Source organism: Ailuropoda melanoleuca, chromosome 15, assembly GCF_002007445.2.
Source record: "Ailuropoda melanoleuca isolate Jingjing chromosome 15, ASM200744v2, whole genome shotgun sequence".
NCBI lineage: Eukaryota > Metazoa > Chordata > Mammalia > Carnivora > Ursidae > Ailuropoda > Ailuropoda melanoleuca.
The window spans coordinates 40,671,057-40,693,579 of record NC_048232.1 but is presented as its reverse complement, the minus strand read 5'-3'; the positions used below and the strand labels follow the sequence as shown (position 1 = coordinate 40,693,579).

Below are 22,523 nucleotides of genomic sequence, written 5' to 3'. Positions count from 1 at the left end.
CTAGGCACAGTTAAATTCAGCTACCTAAATTACCAATTATCTCTGAGTTGTACCTTTTTGTAAACAGACATTCAAGTTCTCAAATCCCATCTAGCTTTAGTGGCTTAAACAGAGCATAATTATATGTGAAGAAATGGGGAGTAGGGGGCAAATGTTTCCAACAGCTGCAGAACACTGCACCTGTGTGTGTGGCAAGCACTTCTGCATTTCACCATCAGCCAGACTGATCTAAAAATGGACAGGGTGAACAGGGCAGCACATTCTTTTGCAACATAGCCCATTGCCCATTTGTTCTCTGAAGTTCTCCAATTGTTTCATAGATCTATTAAATACATAGCCATTCTCAAAGACAGAACAGTTTACGTCAAGTATACTTAATAAATTACTATGAATACTGATATTAAATCAGCAATCAAAACGAAATTTTGACAAAAACTAGCTACTAGTTTGCCTAAGGTAAACTCTTGTACCACCCTTGCTCTACTCATAAATAACCTTTCCATCTTAACCCACCTATCTGGATTTACAGAGTACAGACCTAGATGGGGATAACAAGGGAAGAAAAGGAGGGCAAAACCTCAAAAGCTTCTCCACTTCTTAGATCCTACAGGAATCTCAACCTTCCACTTGTCCTGTTTTAAGAAAGGAAACAATGTGTGCTGCTTCCAAAAAAGTTATTCTTAACGAATAACAGAACATACACTGTGATTTTATAAAATTAAAGGGGCTTTAAATGTGGATATGATAGTACTAAGAATAAAATAAAAACTGAAATAATGTGTCCAAGAAAATAAAAGATCAAAACTTATAATTAAGTTGACAATAGCCTTATTACTTGGTTCTTATTCTTCATCTCTGTAATGATAAAGAACAATTATGGTCTCTTTCAACCTTGTCATCACTTGAAAATCTCACATTCGCTCACCATAAAAATGAAGATTCCAGGGGCAGGGAGGGGGGAATAACAGACTGTAATTGAGATTTCTGTCTTTATCCAAGCACCAATTTTGCATTATAATTGTACCCCAAGTTTGGGATCTCTATAACAAAAGCTGTAAGAATGACTTCTAACCACAGACTGTTTAACAAGTATTTATAGAGCATATTCCATAAACCATGTTATGAGAACACAGTGCTTAAGGACTAGTGGAGATAAAAGAGTAGCTATGACATATAATGTAATCAATACCACCTTAGAGTTTAGTATCAAGGGCTTCAGGAATTCAGGAAGGGATAAATAATTTCTCCCTAAAATACTTTTGAGCCTCAAAAACAAATCAAGAGTAATAAAGTGGAATAAACTACTGGAAAATGCAACAATGATGGACCTCAAAAATATGCTGAGTGAAAAAAGCCTCACAAAAGAGTATTCTATGAATCCACTTACATGAAGTTTTAGAACCAAAACTAATCTATGGTGAAAAAATCAGGACATGATAAGAGTATTGACAGGGCATGAGGAAACTGTTAGAGGTGAAGGCAATGGTCTATACCTGCAGGGATTTAAGTTGCACAGCTGGGTGCATTTGTCAAAATTTATCTGACAGTACGTTAAAGATTGGTACATCTGACTGTATATAAATTTTACCAAAAAAAAAAAAAAAACCCTCACTCTAGTTAACAATACGCATGACATATGTAAAGATTAAGTATCCTAATGTTTTCAACTTACTATGAAGTAAATTTTTTAAAAAGACAGAATGATGGATGGACAGAGTGATGAGTAAGATATATAATAAAGCAAATACAGAAAATGTTAACTGTAGAGTTTAGATGTGGGTATATAAGTGTTCACAGCACAATTCTTTCAATTTCCTACTTCAAATCTTTCATTATAAAATGCTGGAGGAGAAAAAGTATTAAAACAATATTCGTTGATGATGCAAAAATTCTATGAGAGAACTGGTAAAAGATTACTTCAATACCCAGAATACATTAGGTAAAAACCCTAATTTTAAGTAACGTACAAGAAAAAACATTTTCTTTCTTCCAATTCAATCTAAATTCTTAACTAATCAAAAACTTGAAAACTTCCTCTCCCTTTGCAAAAAAACTAAAAAAGTTATTGTAATGTAAGGGTTTTTTTGGTTTTGCTTATTTTTCAAATAAGTTTATTTGATACAGTCTTACTTTTCAAAATTTATATAATTTACATTTACAGATAAGATTTTAAGCTATCTTTTTTACTAAAATAATGTCAGAAACTTGGAATACAGAAAACTAGCCATAGGAGCTGTTGTCTAGTAAAAGTAAATGTTTCGTAAATATTCAAAATTATTTTCTAACACGCTTTCCTATTGAGTTGGAGGTAATTCACCGACCAGTGATTTTAAGACTGACTTTATTTACCTAAAATAAATTTACTACTAAATTTGAAAGCTAGATAACTAGCAAGTCAAGAAAACATCAAAATATTTCACATTTAAGAGACTTTAATGCTAGTCTGTTCCTTCCCAAAATGAACTCTGATATCTTAATAGAGAATCCATAACTCAATATTTGACAGAATTATCACTTAATCTAATAGCTAAAATTGAAGTTCCCATTCAAAAAAAAAAAAAAAGTTTAATCCAAAAGAAGACTTTTACACTTAAAGAAAATTCCAAAACTTACTCTAAGACAAAATACAAAGTTAATAATGACTCTCTCCCCACCCCAACACACACACACCTCTAAGTCTTAAAGGCTCAAAACTTCATTAGGGAAACAATTAAGCTGCTGTCTCCAACTAATTTTGTCAGCTAAAGACACTCCTGTAGTTTACCAATATTAGGAGGAAAGGTAGTATAACACATTCAAATAAACACAAAGCAATGCATCTACTTAAATTATAGGAGCTTCATCCTACTATACTGAGCAAGGTCCAAAAGTTTGAGTGATCTGCTTTGTCAGTACTTTCACAGATCTCTTCTTAAAAGCCATTTTTGCACATATGCCAACTAAAGAATTACACTACTGCATGGTGACAAGTGAATAGAAAAATAAAAGCAAGTCAACCCACAAAGGTTAGATACAAACCTATAAATAATACCAAGCATCTGTGCAACAGATAACTTGGCACCCAAACGAATTTATGCTAATGCAGTACTGTAATTTATTAAACATGGTGACAGCTCACTGTATTAAGAGATTTTAAACATTAACTGTTACACACTAGAGACTGTCTCTGACACTTCCTCAAGGTTTACACTGCCAAGAATAAAGTGGAATTGTATTATAACGAGGTCTGTTCTGAAAGAATACTGCTACATGAGAATCTGGAGATCCAAAAGGGATCTGTGATACACTGTACAACCTATCCCCAGGGCAATCCAATAAAGCTACATGCATTTCTCATACAATTAAACACAAGAGGTCTTCTCTTCTACTTAGTAACACTCTCAATCACAACACACTGTGTTTAACACTGTAAACGACCAGAGATAATTAATTTTGTGTCAAAGACAATATGCAGATAAAAAAAAACTGGAGAGAGAAAAGCTACAGTGCAATGGTAAGGAGAATAGTACTAAAAAAATATAAATGATAGTTCTCATTCCATTTTTCTATGGGCGACAAGAAGTATAGCTCTGTTAAAAGGGTATAAACAAAGCAAAGAGATTAAAGTATGATCAAAAGAAACATATAAACTGAATTTGGAGCTTAAAAGGAAATCCGCATCACTGGCTTTATAACCAATGTGCTTAAAAATTATATCTTAACTTTTAGCTCTGGAAAAAAACAAACAGAAAGGAAAAGTCACTTGGGAAATAGAGGTATTGAAGTATGTCATCATTAGGTCAAAAAAAAAAGCCACTGGATAAAACAACATGTAAGCAGTTATGACATGTGGTAAACTAGGCTAAATATGATTTTTTTTGTTAGTTATAATATACAGAACTTTAGAATAAAACTCATGCTCCCATATGAACACGGTGTAAAGTACAACACATCAGATCTTCACCTAACATCTAACTTCTTAGATAAATAAAAAGTATCTCTTCACACTGAAAGGCAGTGGGATAAAAGGAAAAAAAAATAACTGGAGCAGGAATGCTACCTCCAACATTTATGACTTGTGATCTTGGGCATTCTAGTAACCTAATGTAAAATGGGATGTTTTGTTACTATGCATAGAGACAGTGAGGGAGTGGGAGGGAGATTTATAAATCTTAGCTTTTTCTTCTTTTCTCAATCCTAACATGAAATAAAAAATAAACAGTACTCAGTTTACAAAATATCACAATATGCCACTACTCCATTCTTCATTTGTCTCTGCCCTGGAGATAGTGGGAAGAAAGGAAAATCTGTGAGTTAGGAAGAGAAGAAATGGAAGACCCCAAGGCAAGGCTCCCTGTCAAAAATTTGTATAATGCCTGAATTTTTTACTAATTGCCAAAATTTTCATTTCTCAGAGACAGAATCTAAGTTAACAAAGATCTTGTAATATTTAAAGTACAATCACCCTGAGATTAGACTTTTTACCAGTTGTTAAAAGTTAGCCAGTCAATCATTTGAACATTACAACTGATTCCCTGACATTGACTATGAATGTCTTAAAAACAAATTCTAAAATATAACCAGTATATTTTCCTTACAGCATGCTTTAAAAGCAATGGTTCTCCATTTTTGAAGTAAAAGGACTTCATTTTTATCTAGATATTCAGATCTCCACAATAGTATTTTTAGTATTCACTTACCAAGAAAACATGACAAAATGCTACCATGAATGATTTTTTGTATTCTACCCAAAGCAATACTGATATATAGTTGCAAACAATACATAATATGAAAGGAGTAAATCATCTGTTAAGTCCTCAAACCCTCTGTAATAGGTACGGCTCCCAAATGTTCTCAGCCCATAAGTGAAGAACTACTGACATAAATTCTAAATGAGAAATGTAGGCAACTTGACTACCACACATATAAAGATGAAGGATGACTTAGAGAGGCGGGGCCAAGCCCTGATTCCAAATTAGCTCAATCCTCAGTAAAGATAATCATATTGTCAAGTTTTATCTTAAAATCATATCATTTTCATTATCAGAATTCAACAATATTGCGAATTTAATCACATGGTTTTCCCTAACATTTGGCTAAACGTAGCTGAATTAAGGGAATAAAAGGAGTTGAAATTTGATAAAGGAGAGGGTATGTAAAAGAGGAATGCAGTATTGTACAATGGTTAGAGGATGAGCTTTCAAAACATACTGCTAGGGTTAAACCAACAACATAATTCAATTAACTCCCCTCTCTGACCTATAACCTTGGACAAAGTAATTAACCTAATCCTCCATTACAGTCCTCGCTTGTAAAACGTTAAAAATGCTTAACAAGACTAAATGTTTATACTTGCCAAGCACCCAATAAATGGACTTACTCTTTTATTATAGGGCATTATGCTGAAATAAGTCACAAAAAGACAAACACTGTATGATCTCACTTACACGTGGTATCTAAAAAAACCAAACTCATAGGTATAAAGAACATACTGGTGGTTGCCAGAGACAGGGATAGGGGTAGGGAGTGTCTGGGTGATTCGGCTGGTTAACCTAACCGTCCAACTCTTGATTTCAGCTCAGGCCATGATCTCAGCTCAGGGTTGTGAGATTGAGTGCTGGGTGTGGAGCCAGCCTGCTTAGGATTCTCTCTTCCCGTCTCCCTCTGCCCCTCCCCCCTCACTCCCTCTCTTAAGAAAAAAAAAGGGGGGGGGAAAGGTGGTCAAAAGGTACAAACTTCCAGTTATAAGAAGAGTAAGTCCTGGGGATGTAATGTACAGCATGGTGACTACAGTTAACTTCACGGTACTATATATCTTAAAGTTGCCAAGACAGATCTTAAAACTTCTCATCACAAGAAAAAAAAAAACCTACATGTGGCAATGGATGTTAACTAAATTTACTGTGGTAATCATTTTGTGATATATACATATATCAAATCATTACGCTGTACAACTAAAACTAATATATAATGTTATATGTCAATTATCTCTCAATTTAAAAAAAGAAAAAGATGTCAAATATTGAGCACTTGGATGTTTGGCCAAGATTATAGCAAAACCACAGGAAGCTTAGGCCAGTATAAGAACAAGAATTAAAAGGTGAAAAAGTATGACAGATGTTGGAGAGGATGCAGAGAAAGGGGAACCCTCTTACATTGTTGGTGGGAATGCAAGCTGGTGCAGCCACTGGAAAACAATATGGAGGTTCCTCAAAAAGGTAAAAATAGAGTACCCTACCACCCAGCAACTGCACCACTAGGTATTTACCCCAAAGATACAAATGTAGTGATCTGAAGGGGCACATGCACCGCAATGTTCATAGCAGCAATGTCCACAATAGCCAAACTATGGAAAGAGCCCAGATGTTCAGCGACAGATGAATGGATAAAGATGTGGTATATATATATATATATATATATATATATTATACATACACACACACACACACACACACACACACACAATGGAATACTACTCAGCCTTCAAAAAAGTGAAACCTTGCCCTTTGCAACGACATGGATGGAACCAGAGGGTATTATGCTAAGAGAAATAAGTCAATCAGAGAAAGAAAATTGTTTGATTTTACTCATACGGGGAATGTAAGAAACAAAACAGAGGATCATAGGGGAAGGGAGGGAAAAATAATACAAGACAAAATCAGAGAGGGAGACAAACCATAGGAGACTCTTAATCATAGGAAACAAACTAAGGGTTGCTGGAGAGGAGGGGAGGTGGGGTAACTGGATGATGGACATTAAGGAGGGCATGTGATGTAATGAGCACTGGGTATTATACACGACTGATGAATCACTGAACTCTACCTCTGAAACTAATAATACACTACATGTTAATTAACTGAATTAAATTTTTTAAAAAATGAAAAAGTATAAGAAAACGTAAAAATTCAAAAAGAAATTTGCTTCCTCATCCAACTCCCACAGAAGATGAGCCACTGCTCTGAGGATCCAAAAGTTAAACCAATGCTGTATCAGTGCTAAAATAGGATACAATTTTATTTTTTTTTAAAGATTTTATTTATTTATTTGACAGAGATAGAGACAGCCAGCGAGAGAGGGAACACAAGCAGGGGGAGTGGGAGAGGAAGAAGCAGGCTCATAGCGGAGGAGCCTGATGTGGGGCTCGATCCCACAACGCGGGGATCACGCCCTGAGCCGAAGGCAGACACTTAACTGCTGTGCCACCCAGGCGCCCCAGGATACAATTTTAAATAGGCTTCTATGGGCTAGCCCGGGAGCTTAGCTTAAAAAACAGTATAAACATTTCCAAGTTCAAACAACTATCCTACACATGATCTGGAAGACAACCCATTCAAAAATTAAGGACTGCCCATTTTTCCTTTTGGAAGTAAACAGCTTGACTGAGCAAACATTCTCTAGTAATCCGAATGTAATTCAAAGAATTTGTTCAAATTCATTAAGGAGATGTTGTTAAGTATAAAGTTACCATGAAATAGCATCTTGTAAAAGAATTGAGATACTTTTTACAATTCAAAGAGCATGATGAATAAGAGCATCCCGACATCTTTCTCAAAAGACAAGATACTGAAACCCTTAAAATTCTTCTTATGCCAACAAAAGCTTTATTCGTCATTCTGTTTTCATTTTTCTAAATAGGAGCTAACTTTCCCCTTATCTCCCGGCACAGTCATATGACAGAATCAAAAGGCCATCCCTTCCTCCTACATGTCTAGTTTGAAGAGCTGTACAAAGAAGTTTCTAATAGGAAACGGTGAGAGGAATATAAAGAATATAAATAATATTCCCAGTAAGAAATGAGAATTTAGGGGACATCGCCTCTACTTTAAGCTAAGAAGTGCTTTACACCACTTTATACCTTTATACTATCAAGCATGGTCATTTATCCAGGGCAGGTAGATGACAGATTTAGTTTTGCCACTGCTCAGCTATTTCTAATTCACTTTAGTGACTGACGATTTAATTACTCCATACTTGTATTATATTTCTTTTAGACAGCTCTGGTCTAAACAAATCACATCTTTGATACAGTTTCAAGTGGGAAATGGGATGAAAATTTCATTATGGGCTTCATATCAATTATCTAGGAGACTGAGATCCTAATGCACTTTAGATTCCTTATAATTTAAGTAGCATGATTTTAATATCCTGCTTATCAAATTCATTTTATTATTTTATGCCCCCAATCTTGTGATTACCCCCATTCAGTCTATTGTCTATTCACAGGGACACACCTTATTTTCCCACTTCTGCAATAATAGGGCTCATGGTATCTTACAAAGTCACTGAAGAACAACATGTGAAAGGCCATCCTTCTCTACCAGCTGCACCCGTTATCTGTTCTTCAGATAATGTTAACAGAAGCTTACTCTAAAGACCCATCCACATTCCCAAGAAACGTTTTTCTGTCTCAAATTCACTACTATATTTTGGATTAAAGCAACATATCCTACCTCTGACTCTCCTATCAGCAAATCAACCTTCTAGTGGTCAACAAGAGTAAAATCTAATTTCAAATTGTGCTTCATTACCTATTAAATTAACATAACTGCAAAAATAAGAACATTCCTTTTCTGCACCCAGAAATAAAGCACTAATTAGGTAATATAAAAAAGATGACTCCTTTTATCTGCTCAGACAGCTTGAGAGAAAGGTTGAAAGATACTGGTAAGGATTATAAATTTAACGGACTCTTCTATTACTTATTAACATCACTGACAAGATGTGTCATACACAGTGCTAACCACATGTTGTTTAAGTAGACTGTAGCTGGAAAATTCTAACTTAATGTATTAAAAATATAGTTATGTACCACTTCAAATTTCTCCAAAGCATTTCCATAGATATCACATTAGTTCCCTACAAAAGTCACTGGCTAGAAGCTGATTTTATTATCCCTTAATTTGACAGATGCAAAAACCAAGGCCCAGAGGTTCTAAGTAACTTAACTGCCCAAATAAAGTTAGTAGGTGAGAAAAGATGCATAAAAAAATCTATTGCTGTCTAGTGGTTAAGATTGTGGACCCTGCAGTCAGATCATGGGTTCAAATGGCTGGCTGCAAAACTTAGTAGCTATGGGATACCAGATAAGTCACTTGTAACCATATTCCATCTATATTTCAGTTTTCTCAGACAATTTTAGTAGTTCCCCTCATAAAAACTACGATGAAGTGCCCATACATAGAAAGTTCTCAATAAATGCTTTTATCATTTAAGGCTTTACAATTTGAAAGAAGGAACATGTGGAGATGACATATTTTAAAACAAGACTTTTTGTCATAAGAATAAGAATACTTCTAGAACATCTTGAAATATATTCACAAATACTTCATATTGATAACATTTTCATTTTGGCAAATTCATTCTCATATCTCCTCATTTTTACTTTTTAAAATATTTCTAAAAATCTGCAAGAAATGAAACTATTTCTTTTGTATAGAATACACACTGTGGTAAACTTTATCATAGGGCATACTAAAATTTGCAGAAATTCATTTTTCAAGTTATGTTTCCTAAGTCACAATATACAAATCTTAAACAGTGTTGCACGGTGATCAAATCTCAATTCTGGGGCATAGCTAGTGCATAAATATTTAGGAGAAAGAAGAGAATGCCACCACAATGTGGGAGAAAGGGAGGCAGTATATGTATCTGGGGGAAAAACTTCACTCCCATAGTTGGAGAAAGTATATACTCATCTTCTGATATTATGTGGCACATAGTAGGTGCTCAACAAGTAATATGTAAGTGGGTGAATGGATGAACGAATAGGAGAAACTTAATTTTGCTTCAAGGAAACTAAATCAAACAAGAAAGCATCTGTGACACCACAGGAGGTACCCTTATAAACCTACAAAGTAATTAATCAGGCTGACCAAGGGTCTAAGCCATAGCCCAGGGACTAGAAAAAACAGTTATTCTAAGATTTCCCCCTCTCCTAATTAATTTCAGACCCTCTCTATACGGAGGTTTTAAAAAGTATATCTAGGTGAATCCCTACAGAGCTTCTTTTATAAGTATAAAGTGTTTTCAAGAATAAGCCACAATCAGCAAATTCGTTTTGTACACATATACGTATAAAAGAAGTCTCTAATTGCAAAACAATATTAGTGTTCTGCTATGTGTTAAAATGCTCAATGGTCCTAAAGCATTTTTTTCCTATTCATGTCACATTCAAGGCAGGAAACAATTATTGGTGCATACTTATCACTCAATTAGTTCAGAACAGTTGAACTAAACTCTTGCATAGTTTTGCACTCAGCCTTATTTCTAAATAGTAGCTTGCCTTTTGATATCATTTAAGCAAAAAAAGCTGTGGCCATTAAGCAATAAATCTGCTACCCAAACAAAAAAATAGTGTAATTTTAAATCTATACCTCCAGAACTAAAGAAAAAATTAAGACACCATAAAAGTAATACATTATGGCTTCCACATGATAGATCTGTTATCCTATTTTCAGACATTATTATCTCTGTTTATACAATCCCTTTAAAAAGTTAATTTCCTTAGAAATAAATTTTCAAAGGAACGATGCCAAACATGTAAAAAAAATTTTTTTTAAATTTATTTGACAGACAGAGACAGCCAGAGAGAGAGGGAACGCAATCAGGGGGAGTGGGAGAGGAAGAAGCAGACTTCTAGTGGAGGAGCCTGATGTGGGGCTGGATCCCAGAACGCCAGGATCACGCCCTGAGCTGAAGGCAGACGCTTAACGACTGCGCCACCCAGGCGCCCCCAAACATGTAAAATTTAACTACATCATACAAGTATTAAAACCTAAGCACTTTCTTCCTGGTCAACTTGTTTAAAAATTATTTTGACAGTGTTGTTAATAAAGATTATTAACTAAATCAAGACTTTTTAAAAAACTATCACTTGTGAGATCAGGTTAAAGCATACTTTATTAAAACAGCAAAGCCAAGGTTACTGCTCAAATATACTGCTACTGGCTCACTTTAAAATCTTTTAAAAATAAATTCTGGATATGGAAGTCAAAATCTAAAGTTATCAAACAATAACTGCCATTAACAATTACCACTATTAGTATGAGGCTGCATTCCCAAATTAAATGGTAGCTATTTTTAGTGTGAATATAAGAGTAAAATAAAGATGTATCATTATAACATAATTTTCATTAAGAAGTCACTACTACTCGTTTACCGTATATTTAGGAGATTTCCAATACTTTAAGGTATACTTCATTTTTTTTTTTTTAAAAGATTTTATCTACTTAATTGACAGAGAAACAGCCAAGGAGAGAGGGAACACAAGCAGGGGAGTGGAAGAGGAAGAAGCAGGCTCTCAGCGGAGGAGCCTGACGTGGGGCTCGAACCCAGAATGCTGGGATCACGCCCTGAGCCAAAAGCAGACGCTTAACTACTGTGCTACCCAGGCGCCCCTAAGGTATACTTCATTTTTAAACTACTTATGAACTAGATTAAATCTCTTAGAGCTCATGTTATAAATCTCTTTGTGGTAAGGCTCCTTTTATTTATATAAAATATTTTTCAGACAGGTAAAGTTAATATAAAATTATTAATGAGCAAGAAGAAGCTAGTTTTAAAACTTTACAACTCTACTGAGGAATCATGAAAATAACTGATTTTTAAAAGTATCCCTGAAATTACAGAATGGATCATTTCCACTGAAAGAAATAAAAGCATAGAAAAAACACATATGAAGTTTTTTTAAAAGGAGCAAAAAAAAAATGGGAAAACAAACATACTAAAGGCCTTTACATCTTGAAAATGGAACAATGGAAAAACATAAGTTTTAAAGTGGTAGTGTAAAATCAGAAGACCACTTTACCCACCAATTTTGAGACTGCAAATCTTTCAAAAATTAGAAATAGTATCATGCTTTATAGTTTGATATATTATATATTACAGTTTGCATTATATTACAGCAGATTGACCTACTCACGTATCAATGAATTGATGAATTAATCTAAAACCTTAAGTAAGGATAAATAGTCCCACATGATTGCTAATTGTTGCCTGAATACAAATTTGTACCTCCTTGTCCTAAAGTTGTTCGATTTCATAGATTATTCCTGGCATTTCTAGGATTTCATGCATTAATCTGCTTCACCCATCCATATCTTTCATAATTTTCTGGATAAAAATAATGGTAGAGGATATATAAACATCCCTTATGTACTTACACATGTTAAAAGGCAATCTAGCAGAGTGCTTAAGACACTATCGGAATCCAAACACTGCCTCTGTGCGTAACAGCCACATGATCCTGGGCAAGTTCAACTTTCTTCATCTACAAAATGGAACAAACACCTGCCTCATGAAGGTTAAATAACAATTAAAATTGTCCAGCTCAGTGCCTGGCACATAATGCTATATAGGGTTAGCTGCTATTACTATTATTACTCTGTGTCATGTACTGAGCCAAGTACTTTACATGCATCATTCCATTTAATTCTCACTTAATTCTACATTACAGATGAGGATACTGAGGTTCACAGTGGTTCAGCAACTTGACTTTCTTAGAAAAGCAAGGGCTAATATTCAAAGCCAGTTCTGCCTCTTTAATCCAGGCCCTGATATCTATGCCAATTTTCCTCAAACTCGGCTTCCTGGATATACTCATGGGGGAATTCCCATGTTTTCACTCTGATGATTTTTATTTTCAAATTATTCTAGAAATAATTTTCAAATAAAAGACATTTCCACAGAGATTTTACTTAAATCATCAAACTGGGATATACGAACCTCTGGTGTTCCCAGGAATATTCTTCGAGGCCTAGAATTCTTTTTTCCTTACAAAATAGTCAACTTTGAAAAATTTTAAAGGTAACATTCAGCTTTCATTCATCAAGAATGAGGGAAACAACTATTTTTCAAAATCCTTACGCCTATTTCATTACACACACCAAGTTTTGGAACAAATGGTTAGTCGAATTACTTGGAAAAGTAAGAATGTATTTTTTTTTAAAGAGCAACTATAGGGACACAGGGGTGGCTCAGTTGGTTAACCATCTCCCTTTGGCTCAGGCATGATCCCAGGGTCCTGGGATTGAGCCCTGCATCGGGCTCCCTGGTCAGTGGGAAGTCTGCCTCTCCCTCTTCAGCTGCCTCTCCCCTAGCTCATGCTCTCTCTCGCTCTCTCTCTCTCTCTCAAATAAGTAAATAAAATCTTCAAAAAAAAAAAAAAAACTTGATCATGCTAGTCCTCTGCTTAAAAACCTCTATGGATTCCCACTGCTCAACCTACAGAATCAAGTCCAAATTGGAAACAGAGCTTTTGATCATTTGAGGCTGATCTAGCTCACAGTAAATTCTCCCCTGTGACACCTATTATCTGATATACTTCTTAACCATTTTTGTGACTATTATTAGTGGAGTGGAGACTTCTACAAGAATGAGATTTCTTTTGCATCCTTCCCAGTACTGAGTACTGTTAGGTACTGAGTAGGTAACCAATTACTGAGTTGATGATGAGTTAATCAGTGCATGTAAAGTGGGTATCTGATATGTGATCATTTTCAACAAATATTTACTACGGAATGAACTTGTGCCAAGGATACGAATGTGACTTGGGTCTACTAAGCAATTCCCCTATGTCAGGCAACAACACTAAAAACTTTACATACGTTATCTCACGTAATGCTTAAAGCCACCCTGAGGCAGGTATTATCATCTTCATTTTTAACATGAGGGAACTAAGTATCTTCTAGTAAAGTCACAGAGCAGGTATAAGAGAGAAATGAGATTCAAATTCAGAGATGAATGTAAAGCCTGTGCCCTTTACCAGTGTATTCAATTCCTCCTTCAGAAATATTTCCTCAAGAAACTGTAATCAAACCGGCACAACGGATGTACACAATTGTAATACTCTATAATAAATGCTGTGTAAGGTATATAAGATCTTATCTGAGCAGAGTTTGAGTACACCCAAACTCCAGGGTAAAGAGGATGGGAAGTTGGAGAAAACATCCAGAGGTGACACTTTTAAGAATGAATAGCAGTTAGAGAGGAAGAAACAACCTTCCCAAAGAAGGGAATAATGCGCAAAGGCATAAAGACACAAAATATCATGACATATTCAGTGAACACCAAGCAGTATCCAGAAAGCTACAGTTATCCAGAAGGTAAAATGTGGTAAGAGGAACTGGTAGGAAATGAATCTGGAAAAAGCAGGCACAGTCAGATCATGAACAGTTTAGCCAAAGAATTTAGATTTTATCCAATGAGAGACAGCCACTGGAGTAACTTTAAGCAAGAGAGTGAATAATTGCATTTGTGTTTTAGAAATATTGCTCTGGCACTGACAATGGACTGAAGAGCTACAGCTTAGAAGCAGGGACACCTGACAGAAGACTACTAAAGCAGATCAGGCAAAAGACTAAGAGCAACAGTCATGGAGAGAAAAGGATTCAAAAGACATGTGGAGGTAGAACTACAGGACTTACTGACCAACTGGACTGAGGTTTGAGGTTTGGTAGGAGCATGAAGGAAAAGAAGGAATCTAGATAGGGGCGCCTGGGTGGCTCAGTCGTTAAGCGTCTGCCTTCAGCTCAGGGCGTGGTCCCGGCGTTGTGGGATCGAGCCCCACATCAGGCTTCCTCCGCTGGGAGCCTGCTTCTTCCTCTCCCACTCCCCCTGCTTGTGTTCCCTCTCTCATTGGCTGTCTCTCTCTCTCTGTCAAGTAAATAAATAAAATCTNTCCGGAAGAAACTGTCCAATAAACACATAGGTAAGTCTAGAACTCAGAAGAGAATATTTAAGGCAAAAATATAAAATCAGGAGGTATTACCCAGAAACTATACGAAAGGATAGAACCATAGACAAGAGTTCTAGAGACCATCAATATTTAAAACACAGACAGGAGTATACGAAAACCAGGAGAGAGCAGAGATACAGAATTCTGGAAGGAGAAAGTTGCACAAAGAAGGGACTTATCATTGTATTGAATGGATCATAGAGGTGAAGATAAGAACTTCAATGTCTCTCGTGGATTTGGCAATTGAGTAACTTGTGACTTGAAACAGAGGTTACAGAGGAATGGATGGTAAATAAAGCTAAACTAGACAGGGGTTGAGTGAATGGCTGAGGCAGAAAGAGGTATCAGTCCTGGCTGAGAGGACAGTAACAGCTGGAGGAGAACAGAGGGTTAAAGAACAACAGTTTCAGGGTGGCAGAGATTTTAACATTTTTATAGAATGTTCCATCCTTTCTAGGGACCAGTGGAGAGCGAGATTTTTAAATTATGCCTTGTACTTACATTTAGTATATTGAAAGTTACTTGTCATACAAGGTTAAGGGAAAAAACAAGTTGCAGGATATGTATAGTATGACATCACTTTAAAATAAAATTGACTCCTTTCTGTGGCCCTTAGGGCCAGTAGGTCCTTTAATACCTGGCCCCTGCCTACTTCTAACTTCTTCATATGCCATTCTCCCTCATTCACTATACCCAGCCACATTGGCCATTCTATTCTGATGCTTCAACTTGCCAAACCGGTTCTTGCCCCAAGAGTTTTGCACTGGCTGTTATTTCTGCCTGGAATGCTTTTCTCCCTGTCAAAGGCTAGTTCCTTCAAGACATTCAGGTTTCAGTTCAAACATCACCTCCTTAGAGAGGCCTGCTCACTTGTAATATTCCATATCCCTCTAGCCCAGGCAAAGTTACTATCATTAACTTGTGTTAGCAACTATCACTCTCTCAAATACTTGTTTGTTTACTTGTCCATCTCCCCCGCCCCTGGCCCCCCGAATGCTTAAAATGGTGCTTGGCACAGAGTACACACTCTTGTTGAATGAAAATGTACACAAACACACACACACACACATATATATGAACGTGTGTATTTACATAAAAAGCATTAAGAAAGTTTTGAGAGGTATTATCTGAACTTATTTATATCAGGGGTAAGTGGGAGACTAGAAGGAGAGGAATACAATACCTATTCATTTTCTGCTTCATAGATCTCTACCCAAATTTTCTACAAAAATCATGTCTTTTATAATTGGAAAACAATTTTTATATAATGACCACGTGAACCTAAGACAGTCAATCTATTCTGCAACTCCATTTTCTTTTGTTGTGTTGTCATGACCTAATCTCACTGCAGGCTGATCCTTGAGTTGTTTTGGTAGGACAGTTCAAAGTTAGAATCTTAAACGTTAGAGCTAGAGAGAACTTAGGGATCATCTACTCCAACCCCTGAGTTTTACAGATGAGGAAGCAGAGATGCATAGTAATTTAATTAATAAAAGTAATTTAACTAATAAAACTAGGATATTGATAAAATTTTCAAAGACCAAATGATTAAGAACTATTTAAAAGACTAATCTATTATACGTTATACATAATTTAAATGACGACTAATAAAAGCTTACTAAAGCTTACTCTCATATATAACCTACAATCTCCTGGTGAAATTATTACTCAAAGTAGAAGTATTTCCTTAAGCACACTATTTGACCAATGAACCCTATGGTTAGGCTCTGGTTAAACATTATACTATGACAAAGGATTCAGAATACATAAATATAGAAAGTGAAAATTATTCACCGTTAGGTGTGCAGACTAACTGAATTAGCAGGCACTTTTTTCCACCAGGGTATATAGTAAATCAAATATATAATACAGCTAAGGATTCATTACACTTTGATTCAAATTTCTATATCAATATCTACAGCGTATTTTAATGGAATTTAATAAAAATTAAATGCTGAATAAGAAATGCACTAAATATTTACAGAAATGACTTATTTCTCTTTACATATATACCGTAGTTTACCAGAAATACAACAAATTTTATCTAAGACCACCTTATTGTTATTTAATAAACTATCTAATTTGATCCTTACAACATCCCCATAGACTGCAAAAACTGTTACTCCTATTTAGTATAGAAGAATGAGGCTCAGAGGTTAAGAAACTTAAGTCATTTGGGCAAGTCCTAGGACCCAGATCCTCTACCTCTTAGCCACTGTTGTTTCCATCACCCAAACTACTTACTTTACTTTTACCATTTATTAAAATACGACAACACTTACAATTTCTTTCCTGCCACGTTGGTGAAGGTGAGGGGGCTACTAAAACCCTAGCAGTCCCGTCCCTTTCTATTCCATCTGAAATTTTAGTACTTAACAAAACTCATTCATCTTAACAGTGAGGAGAAAGATGTGACAGTCACCTTAATTGAGAATTGTGCTCATCAGTAATTCATTATGAAATAGGTACTGGTGATAATGTCATTAATTTACGTGAACTTTACTAGTTTAACTTCTAGTGTGACCTTACTTCTTGTTCTCCCAAATTATCTGAGACAGAACACAATATATCACTCTTCCTCCCAGGGAACTAGTTAAAGTGAGTGCTGGGTTTCAGTCTTTTTTTCTAACCGCTCTAATTAAGCAATACAACAATAATCTATTATTTCATGATCTTAGAAATGGCTATACCCAAATCAACGGTTACAGTATTCTGACTCCTACTCTTAATCTAAATGTGCTAATTGCACATTTACTATTTTGAAACGAAAACAAACAATAGTAAGGTTGATTTTATAAACGCAAATCATGATAAAATGATTTCATGCTGGGTGAAAGGGTAGGAGGTTGCAGGGGGAGAGGCAAGAGGGCCGTAACATTGAGAAATTTTATCTTCAGCAGTCCATCACACACTACATTTACTTTCTCTCTTTTGATCTGTGTAGGCATCATTCTAATCAATATTAGCATCATTTTACTGATAAGGAAAGGGAAGTTCAAACTCTTGCTCACTCCCCCTTGCTCAAGGTACTCTAACCACTCCAACCTACAGGAACGCTCTTGCTCAACTCAATGCCTTTCTTCTTATAATCTCTGTCCAGAATGCTCTCCTGTCTCCCTACAATGCTGCCTCCTCCTGCTTCAGGTCTCACCTCAAATTGTAGCTACGCTCACCATCTCTAGAGTAGCAGATACCAACTATTCCATCCATCTGTTCCTTCACAGAACACAAAATGATCTGTACTTATCCTCTTGTGTTGAAGGACAGAAATACTCTGGTCTATCACTGCTGTATCCTACTTCTATCCTACAGCATAGAGGATGATGCTGGCTTAATGAATGAATGAACTCACCACACCTGCCCACAGTGCTTTAGAGCAAGTAAATGGTAGGGCCTAGAAACCAATACCAGAAAAATCTCACTGCAAACTCCTGTCCTGCCCTACCACTACTTTTTCACTGGTGTGAGGGAAGATGCTTTGACCTGAGCAATCAATTTTGAGCTGTGTCTTCCTACTTTCTATATTCGTTCACTTTAAAGAAAATACAGAACTAGGTAACTTAATATTCCAAAATATTTAACTGGAATTTCAGGAGCTCTTACATTGCCTTTTGGAATCACAACTCAATTTGAAAAAACATCTATGATGTCCCGTAACAATCAAAATACTTCAAAATTATTAAGTAATTGGCATCTGCACACACAGTTATTCAAGGCTAAAAAGAAAATTTAAGTCACACACATAAATGCATTTTACCAACAGGTTTGTAATATTTTGTTCTTTTATAAGATGTTTTGAATTCCCCAACAGGTCATACAGAAAAATGTTAAAACCAGGCATGGGATTATTGTTCTGATAATGGTAATAATGTTCTTTCTTAAAGAAAGATGACACAAATGCACCCGATCTGCTGCCGTGTCACTATTAAAACATGTTCTTGCAGACAGAGGTCACCTCGTGTAAAATGCCCAGTGTGGTTACAACAGACCCCTAGCAACATCCCCTTTGTAACCCACAGGGTTTAATACTTACTGCTGAGCCCTCCATCCTCGGATACTCCTGTCCCTCTCATTCCTAGGTAAGTCAGTCCCAATATTAGGAAAAATAAGCAGGCAGCAGTTAAGAGAAACATCGACAAGTAGTGGGCACTGAAACCCGCTGTAGGGGACACCTCCTCCCGTTTAAATTGCTGGAGAAGTTCCTCCTCGGGTTCGGAAAGCTTCGGTTTGTTGTATGTGTTTTTCAGGTAGGTATGATTGGAGCCCGTATGATTGGAGTGATTGATCCTGAGTGAGCTGGAGGCAGCCACCGACGCACCGGGAGGAAGGCTGTTGGAAAAAATCCTGGGGGAGTCCACACTGAAGGCCCCACCGCCGATATGATTATTGGTTTTAAGAAGGGAGCCTGTGGACGAATCCAAGGTTGAGTCCAGGTCAGTCAGTGGAGGGGGCAGGAGAGGGGCCAGTTTCTTAGCGTTGACACGGTACCTAGGAATGGGGCTGGAGTCCAGGGGCTCACACCCTCCTCCCTGCTCCGCCGCCGCCGCCGCCGACTCTTCGAGGTTTCGGCTCCTGTCTAGACTCCCCGCAGCCGCCGCCCTGTCATTCATCGGGATTCCTCCTCCTCCCTGAACTGAGGTCTCCAACCGGCCGCCGGCAGATTTAGCAGTCAGAGAAGAGAGAGCCTTACTATGGCTCCGTCTGGGCCGATGCCGGGAAAGGGAGTCGTCCTTTAATACCTGTCTGCTGGAGGCCACGTCGTCGTCCTCCTCTTCCTCCGAGTCCGAATAGTTCTCCCGGCAGCTGTACGAGAGAAGCCGGCTGCCGTTCACGGTCCGGCTCGCCCACAGCGGCTCCTCGGCCTCTGGGTCTCCGTCCCCCCCGTCTTCCCCCTCCTCCTCCTCGTCCTCCGCGGCTCCATCTCTCGCCGACGGGGTCTGCAGCTCGGGAGCCGCCGGCCGCCTGGCCCCCCACCACGAGTGGGGCTTCCTTCGCTCGGCCGAGTTGCTGTTAGTCACCTCGCTGGCGGACAGGGGCGCCGACAGCGGTTTGAGTCCGCGGTACTGGAGCGAAGCCCGGTCTTTCCTCCCGCCGCCGCCGCCGCCGGCCTGCTCCCGGGGACTGGCCTCCACGTCCGACTCGTCCGAGCTGAAGCCCAGCAGCACTTTGCTGCCAGCCGTGGGGGCGGCCGAGGAGCCCCCGGGCCCTCCCAAGGGGCTCTCCGGGCCCGAGGCCGAGATTCGGCCCAGGCCCCCAGGAGTCCGCAAGTAGGAGAGGTCGCCCGAGACCGGCCGGACCCCCAGCCCCGCGGCGGCCGCCGCCGGTCCCGCCGCCGCCAGAGCGGCGGGTGCCGTGTTATTGTTATTACTGTTCCGCGTCTTGTTGCCGCGGCCCCCAGACCGGTGCTGCTGCTGCTCTTCCTCTCGAAGCTTCTTTAGCTTCTTGAGGTAGACCGGGCGGGTGCTCTCCGTCACTGGGCCAGGAGACAGGCCGTAACGGCGGAGCTGAGAGAAAAGCTCCTCATCCGAGAGCTGCTGAGGCGCCGAAGCCGCCGCCGCCGCCATTTTCTCTCCAGGGTGTTTTACAAGCTCCGCGCTACCGGAAGTGACGCGCCGCCCTAGACCCTGAACTAGACCGGGCTGCGTCGCCCTCCCAGCGCCACGGGCGCCTTGGCCAATGAGAGGCGCGGGAGGAGCTCACCTGAGCGGGAAAAGGCCACCTGAGCGGCGCGCGGCTCCCCAGGCGGGGAGTTTTTCTACTCTCTCACCTTACGAGTGCTGGCGCACTCTCCCCCTCCTTTCGGTCGCCTTCTCTTGCAGTTCTCTGTCCTGCCCTTCCAAGTGCTTTCCCCGGGAGCTGCCTCTTCCTAAACCACACCTTGACCTCTTCCCAGGTTCCTGCCACCGGACAGTAATAATCGAAAGGAGATCTGCCTTGAAGTTCAAGGCATTAGTTTTCTTCCATCCAGTTCCCGCTGTCGCGGGGAACCTAGAAAGATTAAAAGAAATCCTCACGGCCAGACTAGATGGGCAATTTCCCTGTCTGATTCCTACTTTCTTTTCACTTTGTCTTTCCGCTTGACTTACAAAAGAAAAAAAAAGTGAGTTTCTCTCGTTGCTCTTTTTGAGAAGCCTCTCCTCTATTACAAAGATACAGAGTAAAGCAGTCCCAATATGATTTTCTCCCAGAGTAATGGCTAGTCATTTTTTAGTTGGTTGTAAGGTATCATTTTTTCCCTTTTAAAATCTGGTAACCTCGATAGATGGTCATTTTTGTAATTGAAAGCACTTATCATTTGCCTCATTCTGTGACTGAAAAAAAAAAAGACAACACTCCATCTCATTTCCTTCTTAGTACTTTTTCAACCTGTAAGTTATTAATTGTTAATTATTTTTATGTATTTGGTTTTTTAATTATTTATTTATTTCTTGTCTTATTCCTTTGAATTGTAAGCCCCTTGAGCAGAGGAACCTTGCTTCTATTATCAGCAACTTTATTCCTATGGTGCTTCATACTAGAAGTTCGATAAACATTTGTTGAACTAATTAATGAATTGCAAAGCTAGGATAGTATGAGATGGGTCTTTTAACATGGGAATAGTGGCAAATGAGAAGAAACCTGAACACAAACAAAAACCAGATACATTAAGATCTGTGTACACCACCTCGTTTACCAGTAGATAATGAATCCCAAAGAGGTGAAGTTTGCCCAATTTGATAATGATCACTTACCTTTTCCTCAAAAGCCGGCAGAGCTGACATTTCTTAAGTACTTAAACCCTAACAGCTACCCAGTAGCACCTAGCACAATATCTAGCACACTAAAGTAATTTTTCATTAAATGAGTTATTTTACCTTATTGTACTACACACATCTGAACACAAAGATATGTTAGTCAAAAGCACAGATACCAGCTTTTCAACATTTCAACTCCAACAGCAGAATAACACTCAGTAACCTGAATTTTTGACCTCTCTTAGCAAAAGCTTGCTATCTCCTCAAAACAACTTTTATATGGAGGGGCACTTCCTTGTCCTTCATAAGGAGACTTTAAAATTTACAATTGTAAATGACTGTCAAGCACTTACAAGAATGTTAGCAGAAGTAAATTCTATCCACTATGATGACAATGACCCAGAATTTATTACCATAATTGTCTGGGTGAGAAGTCAAATGATTACAAACGTACCAGACCTGTGTCTCAGTATAGCAGAGCAGTTAAGCTATGAGCATTGGAGGTAAACAAACTGGATATGGATTCAGCCCTGCCTCATTTCTAGTTCAACATTTGTTCCATACTCTACCGGCTCTTCAGGTAGGAATCATAGGAGTCTGTTGGTTTGGCCTCTGATTTTCATAAACCTTTAAATGTCTTCGTATAAGGATTGTCAGAATAATATTTCTATTTCTACCTGTGACTTTGGGCAAGTTATTTAATTTTTCTGAGCCTTAGTATCTGTGTAAACAAAAGAGGGATGATAGCCATTCCTCAGAAGGCTGTTTTAAGGATTCAATGAGAATGTGTCCGCATAATGCTTAGCACCACACCTAAGCATACAATGCCCACTCAGTAAACGTTAGCCAATAATATAAAGCCAGGCATTGTGTGTGTTTGGTAGTGTGGCTCCTGAGAACACCATGTAACTAATTAAAGAAAATGCCACTGCACAGACAAACAGAAATGGGGAAACTTTGCTCAAGGCATTTAATAATCACATTTAATAGTTACTGAAGATGAAGGGCTTTGGCAACCATAGTCCTTGGTCATTTCAGCCCCTGGAGGCAGCAAGTCTTGGAGTGAACTAGGAACC

The 22,523-nt window shown here is 38.2% G+C and overlaps 1 protein-coding gene across 1 annotated transcript in view; it reads right to left on the bottom strand.

Annotated features, from left to right (window-relative positions):
- Positions 1 to 20,277, bottom strand: part of LEMD3 (LEM domain containing 3) — a 61,353-nt gene extending 41,076 nt beyond the window's left edge. Inside the window, exon 1 of the mRNA XM_002920049.4 lies at positions 18,747 to 20,277. Within this exon, the coding sequence (XP_002920095.3) occupies positions 18,747 to 20,277 (1,531 nt within the window). The remainder of the gene's footprint in view (positions 1 to 18,746) is intronic.
- Positions 20,278 to 22,523: the final 2,246 nt, after the last annotated feature.